Raw genomic sequence first — 13,333 nt, 5'->3', positions numbered from 1 at the left:
TCTCACCTACCCCGACCCTTGCCGGGGACCCCTTTCCAACCGCGGGCTCGGATCCAACCCAGTAGACCGACGCCACGACAGCACCACTACCGAGACTTCCTCCCGCGGCCACTTAATCGTTGTAAGGGTCGATCTCGACCGCAGGGCACCGGTATGACCTACGAAGCCGACTCCGAACCCTGGACCACCTCTTGTACTGCATCTGGACTAGCCATTCTCCGAGTCCACGCGCCACCTCCTCTGTAGCTCCCAGACGATGTGGGTAATAGCCGTTGAAACGGCATTCCAGCCAAACTCATCCCTACACATCCTCTGGACCAAGTTGTCCGGAGTTGTGTCCTCCCCGCATGTGGCAAGCATGCGGTCACGCATTGTGCGAAAACGCGGGCACACGAACAAAACGTGTTCCGCCGTTTCCTCTAAACCATTGCACACTGGGCATTCGGGAGAATCCGCATGCCCGAAACGGTGTAGATACTGTCGGAAGCAACCATGACCTGTAAGGACCTGTGTCAGGTGGAATGTGACTTCCCCATGGCGCCTATTAATCCAACTATCTACCCTCGGTATCAACCTATAGGTCCACCTTCCTTTGGTGGAACTGTCCCACGCGCGCTGCCATTTGACCATAGAGGCCATCCTGACAGTCCTGCGTATGCCTCTTGTGCCGCGCATTTCGAAGCACTCCATGTCCTCACTGATAAGAATGCTGATAGGCACCATACCAGTAATGACGCAGAGAGCGTCGTGTGACACGGTACGGTACGCGCTCGCAACCCTCAGGCACATAAGCCTGTAAGTACTTTCCAGCTTCCGTCGGTAGCATTTAGTACTTAGCGCGGTGCCCCACGCCGGGCCGCCATACCTAAGTATGGATGTAGCAACACTAGCCAGAAGCTTGCGCTTACTGGCGTACACCGCAGAGCTATTGGACATCATCCGGGACAGTGCCGCAATAGCTGTGGAGGCTCTTTTACAGGCATAATCGACGTGGCTACCGAAGGTAAGCTTATCGTCGATCATCACGCCCAAGTGTTTGACGGAGCGCTTTGCCAGGATAGTACAGTCTCCTACACTGATCTCCGTCTGCTGCTCCGACTTCAGGTTGTTAACAACCGTCACCTCTGTCTTGTGGTGAGCCAGCTCCAGTTTCCTGGACCGCATCAGCCGAGACTTAGTCTCGCACTAACAGTTTGTATGCCTGGTGGCTTGGTATGCGGAGTGCGAGACTCTTGATGGTTAGAAAAGAACCGGAACAGCAAAGTTTAACGGTAGAGACTATTTATTATACAATTGTACAACTAGCTTGATGGAGAGCTTGAACAGGAATGAAAAACTAACAGCGTTGTTTATTAAAGAAAACTTAGGTTGCTAAGGAAACCTTTGGTTTCCAAGGAGGTCATCAGCATACTGCGTTACCGATTTACTCCAACAGAGACGCTCGGCTTCATAAAAATAATTCGCTCTCACTTGTAGTTAGTAGGCACAAACGGAAGTGTGTTGTGGATTGGCATCTAAACCGAAAGAGAAATGAGTTAATGAAATAGGAGTGTTCACGGTGCGGCTTCGGAGTCAGTTTGGCTTTCTATTCCGCAGAATCATTACTTGTTTTAAGGCTTAGCGCCGGTCTAGCGAATACGGAGTCGTGGGTTCCCGCTAGCGTGTGGGAGATTAACATTTAAGCCGATTTAAGCCGAAAGCGAGATAAAGTTGTGAAAAACGTATCCGAAAATGGTGTTTCGAATTCGGTTTGACGTTTTATTGAGCAGAAATGTAATTTGTTCTGTGGGTCAATTGTCGGTGAGGGTGTGGGTGAGTCGTGGGATCGAATCCCATCAAAACAAGCGGTATTTTCTCACTAATAAAATTAGGTGTCAATTGAACTATGTACACACTGTGTGTTTAAAATAAACGACCAAGGAAAAGTAAACGACATTCTGACAGCTGGAATGCCGAATGCTGCCTTTTAACCTTCTTCGTGCATTAGCTTGCGCTCACCTCGTTGACCTAGTGCAAGTTTAGGGGTCATAATGACCCCAATGCACGATTAGGGTTGAGTGCGATTAACAACAACAAGGAATGTGATACTCACAAAATCAGATGGTCAAATGAGCAAATATTCACTGAATAGTAAACGTGAAATACCAATATTAGTTTGATGCTTAATTAACTGTTCTAATTGTTTCACATAGTGATGATTTGCTCATTTGAAGAAAAAAAAAACAAACAAAATGCAAAAATTCGCTTACTAATCGTTTAGATTCAGCTATCATATTATTTTTTTTTATTTCTTTTGAGGATGACCATCCATCCTGAGAGTTACAGAAAAAGAGGAAAACCCGGCAGAATAACGATACGCCAAACGATGGCGAAACAGTTTCAAAGGTACTTGAGACTATCGCAGTGCGGTTTATACTCCATGTGCGTCGAAGGGGATAGGTTCAGAATTCTCCGTAACGTGTCCCGGATTCGATTGGTACTGGTTGTGTCTGTGGCGGTTCGGTTCCAGATGGACAGCAAATCCTCCGGGAACTGCGTCGAAAGTACCACGCCACATATTTCTGGACCGACCAAGAACTGCTCTCCGAGCATTGCCATGCAAACATTTTCCCACGCGCGGTCTACTTTATTTTTTCTCAACCGGATGACCCATTTGCCGCCGCGCACATTGCCTGGGTCTTCCCACATGGGTTTTATGCCACTCTGTAAATGCAGACGAGAAAAAGAATGTGATGTAAGTTTTTCAACTCTATTACGAATTAGTACATTTGCACCGCGGAGCTTCCCCCGTTCCCGATAAGGGCCTGTCCATTAACTACGTAAACTATAAGCGAAAAAAAAAATTAAGCAAATAATACTAAGCAAACAAAACAATAACTCCGGGGTATCGAATAATGCCGGTTAAAGTTCATTAAATGCTAAATTCAGTAAAAACTCTGAGATACATCCCAGGATCAGAGCCGTAGCGTGCTGTTGGCCAGGTTGGCCCCCGCCAAGGGCGCCAGCTTCAGAGGGGCGCCGGAAAGGCCTAAGGCTAGAAGGAAACTGGATAATGCTGTTGTTTTCTTGAATGCTATCAATTAGATTATTTACAGTATCCAAGATTGATCATTTGTTTTACGTTCTTCCGTATTCTTAATTTTTTTTTTTTTTGACGATTTGAAGAATCGTTTTTGTTTTGAGAAGCTATTTTAGATTTTAATGAGTAAAGCAAAATCAATAACCTTTCGAAAGTCTGGTGATGTTTCTTCCTGAAAATTCCTAATGCTTCATCCAATTTTTATTTCCAGTAAATGTTTCTTTGGGCTTAAACTTTTAAACTAGCAAATCTATCAGAAATCTTTCAAGATTTTTTTTTCCCAAAATACTACCAGTGAGCATTTTTTTTTATAATTTTCATCTCCCCAAAACAAATTCAATATTCTAGGAATTCCTTCATAAATGCCACCAGGTATTTGTTTGAACTTTTTTCCTCAGTAAATCTTTCAAGAAATATATCGGAAATTTATCTAAAAATTCTTTCAGAAACTCTTTCAGGGAATCTTTAAAACAAATTTCAAATCATAAATTCTTCTGAAGATTTTTCTTGAAATATCTCGAAGAAGTTTCTAAATTCCTTTAAAAATTCCTCCAGGGAGGCTTCAGGAAGTTATCTAGAAGTTTATTCAGAAATGAGTCAAAGGGTTCTTCCAGATATTTTTTCAAGGATTTCATTGAATAATCTTCCATAATTTCTTCAGAGTCCCAAAATTTTCTTTGGAATTCGTATAGTGATTCCTGCAAAAATATCTTTAAAGATTAGGTGCCCAGAAACCTTTCAATAGTTTTTGTCAGTAATTCCTCCATGGATTCCTTGTGGATACTGCATAGGTTCCGTTAGAAATCCCAAGAATTCTTTATGAAAATTCTCCCAGTCTTCTATGGAATTCTTTAGAAATTCAACGAAAGTGTCCTTCAGAAAGTCATTTATAGATTCCTTTGTAAAAAATCTATGACATCGATCAGAAAAACTTCCATTGATAACTTCCGAAATTATTCCATGCTCACTAGGGATTGCTCCACATATTCCAGGTAGAATTCCGGTAGAAAACCTCCCATGAATTTCCTTATTAACTACTCCAGAAAATCATAAATTTGGAATCCATTCAGGAATTTCTCCAGGTATTTCGTTGGAAAATCTACCATTGATTCCTTCAAAAATTTTCTTCAGGTTTATTTTGAAAGCCCTTCGTGGATTCTTTAAGAACTTCTTCCTGGGATTTCTTCATAAAAACTTCTAGGGATTTTTTTTTTAAATTCCCCAAAGAGTCCTCAAGAAACCTTTTCAGGGATTCTTTCCAAGTTTTCTTTCAGAAATTCTTCCAAAAGTGATTCTCTACAAATTGTAACATTCCATCAAGTATTTCTTCAGGAACAGCTCCTGCAATTCCTTCAAGAGTTAGTCCATGAATTCCATATGAAATTCTTGTTGAATTTTCTCCCGGATTTTCATCAAGTATTCCTCCGGAAATTTCTGCAGGAATTCCTCCAGAGATACTACCATAATTTATTCTCGTAATTCCAGCGGGAATTCTTCTAGAGATTTCAACAAAAACTGATGTAGAGATTCTTTTAGTTATTCAACCATGTCCATGGTTTGTCTACTGAACATTTTCTTACAGATCTTTTGAGAAATGTTTTGAAAAAACTTAAGAACACATCTTTGGTGAAGTTATTGGAAAATGTTGGTGGAGCCTATTAAACTAATCGCCGAAAATTTATAAAATTCATCATAAAATTCAGGATTCCTGAAAACCCCTAAAACTCAATTTTTGCGAACAAAATTCACTTGAAAAATCCGGAAACAAAAATTCAAAAAATACTGTTAGATTTGCTGAAGAAAATGATCGTACTTATACTCGTATAAAAGAAATCAACTTCGCAAAATTGTTAGGTTTCTCCCATTGAAATTCCTAAAAAAACAAACGAATGGAAAACATTCTAAGAAAACAAAAAAAAAAAATCGAGGGGAATTTGTTTCTTAGAAACACTAAGTGCCACTTTTAAAGTAACTTTGAAAAAATGAATAACTACAAACTTAGCAAATTAACAATATCGCGGGGCGTCAACCTGGATGCTTGCCAAGGGCGCCATGGGACCACGCTACGGCTCTGCCCAGGATCAACACTTGAAGAAATCTGCTGAAAGAATTCCCGGGAGAAATTTCGAGAGAAGAAACTTTCGAAAATAAAAACTCACGGAAATTTCTACAGAAGATGCAATCCCGAGAGGAGTTCCCGCAGAAAATTCGTAACACTCCGTCGAAAAACCCTTAAAGGAGCTCTAGTAGAAATCCCACGAATAAATATTGAAGCAGCTCTGGGAGAAATCCCAAGAACATGTGCTGAGAAGACCCAAAAGTAACAGCAGATGGAATCGTGGAGAATCTTCAAAGGGTTTTTTGAGAGAAACTCTAAGTAGGAGAAATTCCGCGACAAAGTCAGTTATATCCTGAAAGATATTCTTGTGGAGATCTCGGGATACTTCTTGAAAATGATCGTTTGAAAATGTCTGAGCAAGATGCAGGAGATTATCTCACGAGGGACTCTGAAAGCAATTCCGGGAAAACCTAAGGAAGCAATACTGTAGGCCCCTCGTGAAAAACTCCAACAAAAATCGGTCGGAATTTAGGTATTCTGGAACCTGGAAGATTTCCAAGGAAGCAAGAATTCCGGAAAGAAGTGTTGTAACTTTTTCTCCCGAACGAGGCGGGTCTGCTGTTTCCACTTCTGTTTATAACGTTCCACGTTCTGTCGAGTCCCATGCTGCAGCATTACCGCCCTCGCTGCGTTCTTCTCCTCCAAAACCGTTCCAGGAAGATAATATGAAATCAATATAAAGTTGAAGGCGAAAATTGGGAGCTATATCCCGAGTAGAAGAAATTAACTAACGAAGATCAAATTTTGCCACTTAAAATGAATAACTGAATAGCAAATTTGTTATTGGTTTGTTGGGAATAAGAGCTAAAAGAACAAAAATGACTTTGTACCGGAAAACAACTCAATAATAACTTATCCTTATAAGAACAAACCAAGGACAAAATATTCGGAAATGGAGAATAACTTATGTAGATTCGTGGCCGTGCAGCTAGTGTCACCAAGCACTTAGTCGCATCGTGCTGAGGAGCGCGGGTTCGATTCCCGCCGCAGCTGTCAGGCAAAGTTTTCGGTTGTGCCACTGGGCGTTACATGCTAGTCCGTTATCTAGTGTCGTGCTTCCTTCAAAGAGCGAATAGCTCACTGGAAACATTGAACGTGTCCGTGTCTTTTTTAACTGAACAAGTTATTATCGAGTTATTGAAGACAAACAAAGTACACAAAAAGTTAAATATTTAAAAAAAAAGATCATCGGGGGGATTCACTTAATTGTAAATTTTGTACTTATAATTGAAAAAAAAACCCGATTTAATCCACCTATGGTGTACAGAACCCTTCTTACACTTATTAAAAATAATGTTGTATTATTCGTATTTAACAAATTTATTTTGATTGATTGACCAAAATAGCATCAAACCATGGACTTAAGGTGAATATATGACGAAGCCACACCTAGAATTTTCAAGAGCACAAATCTGAAGAACCGAATGTCGGTTTGCGCTGAAAAGTTGATCGATTGGTCACCACCAGCGGGTAACCAATCGATCAACTTTTCACCGCAAACCGACATTCGGTTCTTCAGATTTGTGCTCTTCAAAATTTTAGGTGTGGCTTCGTCATATATTCACCTTAACTACCAGAAATGCCAGACACCTCCTAGAATCTTGTATGGAATGTTTAAAAATAATAGCTTCCATATTCAACAAATGGATAAGAAAATCAGCGAGATACACTTTGTCTAATATCTCTTAACCAGTCGAAAAAATTAGCTCCGAAGTACTTGGTATTCATAGTTATGGTGCAAAAAGGACAAAAATGATATATCTACTATGTAAATCAGTTTTGGCATTAGCTAGTTATTTTGGCTGTCCGGTTCTTGCACTTACCCACAATATATAAATTCAAAGCTTTCATTTAACATATTGTTAGTTTTCAAAGAATTCCTGTTAATTTGTAATTTGTTAATTATAATTTTATTGAAAATAATAACCTGCTAGTATACACTTTATATTATTCTTATTATTATTTATTTATTTATTAAAGAGGTTTTAACAAAAAGTCATTCGCCTCCGATACACTTTATATGAGATCAGCATTATTTATTGAAAAATAATTTACCTTAGAATTGTCAAAATCTAATGCAAGATAACAAGCGAATATAATAATAAAAAAAAGGAATTTATTAAAATACTCTTCGAAAGATATCTCAGTAACCAAATGTCCAATCGAAATAAAATTTCAGAACCTTTTACAAGGATATTGTAGCTTTCATTTGGTGCTTAGAGAACCCAAATAGGTTGACAGATGGCTGAGATATTTATTATGATACACTTTCTCAAAAATCTCTCAAAAAGTTAACCTGTATTACTCTCAAGTACTCGTTGAAAGATATCTCAGTAACCAAATGTCCAATCCTAATAAAATTGTATAGGGTTCTACTAGGATATTGTAGCTTTCATTTGGTGCCAGGAGAACCGAAATCGGTTGACAGACGGCTGAGATATTTATTATGATGCACTTGGGCAAAAATCTCGAAAAGTTTAGTAGTATAAATCCTAAGTATTCTTTGAAAGATATCTCGATAATCAAATGTCCAATCGAAATTAAATTTCTGGGCAATCTACTAGGATGTTGTGGCTTTCATTTGGTGCCAAGAGAACCCAAATCGGTTGACAGACGGCTGAGATATTTAATATGATACATTTTGTTAAAAATCTCAAAAAGTTTAATTGTATAACTCCTAAGTACTCTTCGGAAGATATCTCTGTAACCAAATGTCCAATCGAAATAAAATTTCTGGGCGATCTACTAGGATGTTGTAGCTTTCATTTGGTGCTAAGAGAACCCAAATCGATTGACGAACGGCCGAAATATTTATTATGATACACTTGGTCAAAAATCTTGAAAAGTTTAGATGTGTGACTCATAAGTACTCTTCGAGAGATATCTCGGTAACCAAACGTCCAATTGAAAAAAAATTCAATAGCGTTCTACTAGGATGTAGTAGCTTTCATTTGCTTCCAAGAGAACTCAAATTGGTTGACAGACGGCTGAGAAACGTGCGTGACTTTTTTTTGTAACGCACATACACACACACATACACACATACACACACACACACACACACACACACACACACACACACACACACACACACACACACACACACACATACAGACATTTGCTCAGTTCGTCGAACTGAGTTCATTAGTATATGAGACTCGGCCCTCCGGGCCTCGGATCGAAAGTCGGTTTTTCGAGCGATATTTATACCCTTCTTATGGGTGTAAGAAGGGTAAAAAGGTATTGTAAATTCAGAAAAGTTTTGTGCTTGGTTTGATGTTATAATAATTTGCTTTTTTTTTAAATATTTAATATAAGATAAATCCAAAATATATCATAAATAACAAAACAAGCTATGTACTTTATGGGGTTTCGGTCACCGTTGAGTTTTATATTTCTTGTTTGTTGATTTTTTTCGGTGAGATCCACCGAAAAAAATCAACAAGCAAGAAATATTAAAAATAAGCTATGATTGCAAAATATGCCATTGGGATGTTATTTCACTTCCCGAGTAGAGGAAAAATAATAACATATTTTGATACGGAGATCAAACGGTGGCATTGGTTTGTTTGAGATAAGAAGTACTGAGAACAATATCTCAAATTTACTCCTGGAACATCGTCATCAAGCACATTTAGCTCATATCTTAGCAGTGAGCTGCTTGATTGATCTTAAAATATCAAATTTTGCTATGAGTCAGATGGTTTAGGAACAAATTTGTGATATTATTTTCAGTACTTTTACCTCTTATCTCAATCAAACCAATATCACATTTTGATCGCCAGAAAAAAGAAACGAAAAAAAATTCCACAAATAAAGTATCAAATTTCCGAACACAATGAAAGTTACTCTTCCGACAAGAAAAGATATTTCTCGATTGGTTAAAGTAATTTTCACTGGAATATTTGATCAAGAACCATCATTACGGGCCTTCTCAATGCAAACATTTTTGTTTCAAATGCCTTTATGGATTTTTCCCAGATATTGATGAAGGCAATTTTCGGGCAACTTGTTAACAAAGCGAATATGAGAAAAAGTTAGATAAAATTTGGTATTTAGTGATAAATAATGTTGACATCTTCAAAAAACACCTTTGTGCAAATGCAAATTTGGAGAATGAAATAAATTGTTAGAGAACTCTTCAAAATATCTTGATAACTGAAAGGAAATACAAAAATGTGGATCACAATCTGCTGTATTCTGAAAGAAGTTGACAGAAATCATTAGAATAATTCATTTTATCAATAAACAAAGTGTATTTATAATTTCTGAAACAGTCTATATTCCTCTGAGTAATTTGTTCTGTGGCTCAATTGGTTAAAACGCCTGCCTAACGATGTAGAGTCGTGGGTTCGAATCCCATCAAAACAAGCGGTATTTTCTCACTAATAAAATTAGGTGTCAATTCAATTATAACTGTGAACACACTGTGTGTTTAAAATAAACGACCAAGGAAAAGTAAACGACATTCTCACAGCTGGAATAAGTAAGCTAACTCAACGAAATTAGTTTAGTATAAGTGCTTACTGACTACAGAATAAATAATACAACATTTCTTACTTTAAACAATCAACAATAAAGAAAAATGAGTTAAAATCTTGAAATTATTAATAATTCACCTTGTGCCATCAGACGTTAACGTCTGATTAACGTTAATTGTCTTGCTGAAAATATCTTTAATCACCATATATACGGAATTCTTATTAGAATGAACTAGAGAATTGATAGTTTTGATATACGGTTTAGCGGCACCGTATACGCATAGGTTTAGCATAGTTTCATATGAAATCGGGAGAACAATGCCTTATGAAAAATACATTTCCACACCCTGTTACTACCCCCACCTCCTTGCACTCGGGTTTGGATGCTGAAACGCATACATATTGCGTTAGTCTACTCTCCGTCTAACAGACACCTCAAATTCCAGTAAATTGAAGTTATTTACTAAGGAGAAAATTACTAAATATAACGTGGTAACATTGTGTTTTGCTCCAAGAGGCATGTTTACAGCGCTCTTCAAGGTGTTTTTAATTTGTTTGTTGTCTCGTATAGGACACCACTTTTGTGAGTAACTGTACTATGTAAGTAAGTGGGGTCAATCTAATCAATTTCAATGCATAGGAGTTCCAATTTTGTATGGGTTGCCCACTACCCTAGACTTGAAGCCATTTGGAAACGTTGGAGGACATTGTTTTTATAGATTGCATATGTATAAACTCGAAATCACAAGAATCTAAAAATAGTTATCATAGACATTAAAGTTTGATATAATACACTCAAAATCAAACTCAAAAACTATGGTAATCTCGATTCTAAACTAAACTAACACTGCTGATAAATAGAATATTGCAAGATCCTGGCAGGGGGAGCGACACTAGTTTTGCCAAGCCAAAAAATTTCAAGAAAGCTGAAAAAAGCCCAAAAAAGTCGCTAAAACCCGCAAAAGTTTTGTGGGGTTTACCGGGTTTTTTCGATTTTTTTTTTGGGTTTTTCGGCTTGGCAAAACTAGTGTCGCTCCCCCCGGATCCTGGTGATGTTTTTACTAACGTCTGAGATAACACGTCGAACTTTTTCAGGAAGGGCGGTTAAGTGCCTATAATTCGTCGTCCTTCGTTAAATGTTATTTCAAGTTAGAATCAATGCAATTCTATTACGTGTGATCAATAAACACAAATAGTTGAACTATTGCATATAAGTCCAGTCAACCCGAAGAAAGCTTTATCGATCTAAGCATCGTATTATCAGCATCACCTACAATGGATCACTAAAATAACTAAAACGGCCGCTATGAAATGAACAGATAGCGCCACCGTAGCCTTGTGTGTTTGACGTAACTCGACTGCTGTCACTGTGTTACCGTCCATATACGGTGGCGCTTTTGTTTTGACGCGGTGAGTAGCGGAAAAGTCGGCTTCAATGATCCATTCTGGCCAGTACTGTATTTTTCAATACTTAATACATAGTTCGTAGCAACCAATCAGATACTCCTCCTCCCCTAAAATGCTGCATTATTGATCGACGCTCCCTTACTATCTCCTGTTCAACTACCAACGGATTCGTTGTAGAAATCAACCGAATTATATCCTACAAGAATTTCAAGTAACACCTAACTTCCTCCCAAAATTAATCTTACAAATGTTTTGTGGGATACAGGCTTACAGCAAACCAACTAAAGTTGGCTGGAGATCTATCATGAATTTTGGTGGAAGAAATCACTAGAGACCTAGCTCTATCTTTCCTGCACAGACTTACCTTGAATAGGTGTAACTTTCGGAAGGATTTCAATACGGTAGGCTTAACTAAATGGCAATACAAGGTCCACCACTGCTCCACACTGGCACATCGGCCAACAAAGTGTAGCGATTTGCCGTATTCCTAAAAAAAAAGCAAACAGGAAGCTTAATTTCATCGCACTTGCCCGAGAAATAAATTTCGGCAATAATCCTTACCGCAGCTCTGTGAGACCCTTTCTTCGCGAACCAAAGGCAGTACGTGTACTGTAGCTTGTGTTCGCCCGGCCCAACCTCGAGGGGTTCCAACTTGTCGACGTCAAAGTCCGTACCTTCGTCGCCGCTATCGTCACTGTCGCTACCGTAGGGCTTCAGCCTGCAATGGAAGGGCAGTATTATGAGTGAAATTTAGGAACTTCCTATCCCAGATTCCGTCACGAAATATAACCTAAAACAACGAAAGAAAGGGAACCACATAAATGGCGATAGAACTTACGCGTCGTACTTGTTGGTCATTTTGTCTGGTATGTTGGGACTTGAGCTGGGTTGCTGTTGCTTTGCTGCACCAGAAAAACGAGTTTTCAACTTTTATCACAGATTCTAACGATCAATGAAGTTTTTAGGGCAGAATGTTGTTGTAAAAGCTGGTTGAATTTAGCTGAATCGTAAAATTTCCTTCTGATGTTCGCTTGCCTTCGGCTGCCAAAACTAATTCGATGACAGCACAAGACGTCATTCGGGTCAAGACGACGCGCGTGAAAGGTTAGCGAAAACAGTGAAACACGCTAAGGTCAGTTTACTCAAATATGAATAAACTTTATATCTAGTCAAAAAACACTCATTTTTTTATGGGTAGTAGTGACACTTTATCGAGGGGGCGACACAAGTTTTCCCAAGCCGAAAAATTTAATTTTCCCAAAACAAACAGTCAGGTTGATGCATCTTTTTTTAAATTTTAACATGCGGTGAGGGAGAAGAAGAATACTACCTAATTTATGGATAACAATTCTAATGGATATAGGGAACGTTCAAAAATTACGTCCAACATTTTGGGGGGAGGGGGGGTCTAAGAAAGTGTGACAGTACACTGAACCAGCACACCCTCTCAAAATCAACTGAAAACCAATATGCTCACGCCCTTTGACGATTGTCAGTCGGGTTTCGGATGACGATCATTCGGTCTGGCTCGCACTGGATGACAAGCAGTCGTAAGCGCATCATTCGATTTTTGTAGGAACTGCTAGTCGCAAAGTGAATGTTAATCTAATCAGTGTCGAAGGGCAACAAGACGCAACCTGGATGCCATGAAATTTGCTTTGTGGATGATGTACAGTAATTTTTAGAAATTAGATTTGTTCTTTTCATTCAATTTAAAAATAAATTTAATTAAAATAATTTTCTTTCGGTAATACTGGTATCACTTTATTAAATAATAAGATGCCTAAACATGTCTAAACACACTGCATGAAAATAGGAGCAACCGTTTAAACTTATTCTCAGGTCGTTTGTAGATTGGTTTGCCAAGCTTCTGTTTAACAAATTGATTAGCATTGGCCAACGTCGTGAAGAGCTGCGTAGCCCCAAAGGTGATAGTGATAATTATGGTCACTTCCCGGCAATCCAAATTTAATTGAATTGTGAGCGATGTGAATTGCAGAGCCCCGTTTGTGGACCTGGACCTTCAGGTTTCATCCTGACACGTGTTCTTGCTCGCACCTTCATAGCGGTTGCCCCTGATTCCATCATCATAAAAGCTGAAAAACATTTGCAAATTCTGGAATTTCCACAATAACTTTAAACACAATTTTCATTTTATTACCTACCTTTATATCCACTCCTACGGGTCCGGTTTTTGTTGAAAATAATAAAACTGCGCTAGGTGAAGCACGAATCAAACGAAAAATG

At 38.6% G+C, this 13,333-nt stretch overlaps 1 protein-coding gene across 1 annotated transcript; it reads right to left on the bottom strand.

Moving 5' to 3' along the window:
• Nucleotides 1–2,240: 2,240 nt before the first annotated feature.
• LOC109430360 (eukaryotic translation initiation factor 4E type 2) lies at nt 2,241–12,083 on the bottom strand. Its single transcript, XM_019706422.3, has 4 exons — nt 11,925–12,083; nt 11,648–11,804; nt 11,451–11,573; nt 2,241–2,703 (listed from the first exon to the last, which is right to left on the bottom strand). The coding sequence occupies exons 1-4, from the start codon at nt 11,942–11,944 to the stop codon at nt 2,380–2,382; spliced, it is 624 nt and encodes a 207-aa protein (XP_019561967.1). The 5' UTR covers nt 11,945–12,083; the 3' UTR covers nt 2,241–2,379.
• Nucleotides 12,084–13,333: the final 1,250 nt, after the last annotated feature.

This window comes from Aedes albopictus, chromosome 1 (genome assembly GCF_035046485.1).
Source record: "Aedes albopictus strain Foshan chromosome 1, AalbF5, whole genome shotgun sequence".
Taxonomy (NCBI): Eukaryota; Metazoa; Arthropoda; class Insecta; order Diptera; family Culicidae; genus Aedes; species Aedes albopictus.
The sequence above is the reverse complement of the archived record's forward strand: the minus strand, read 5'-3'. Positions and strand labels throughout refer to the sequence as shown.

Bases quoted from the DNA above. Each gene is read 5' to 3' on its own strand.
- LOC109430360 (XM_019706422.3), bottom strand. From the start codon at position 11,944: ATGACCAACAAGTACGACGC. The intron at 11,805-11,924 runs GTAAGTTCTATC...CTTCCATTGCAG, and splicing joins ATGACCAACAAGTACGACGC to GCTGAAGCCCTACGGTAGCG. The intron at 2,704-11,450 runs GTAAGTCTGTGC...CTGCATTTACAG, and splicing joins GAAAGTTACACCTATTCAAG to AGTGGCATAAAACCCATGTG.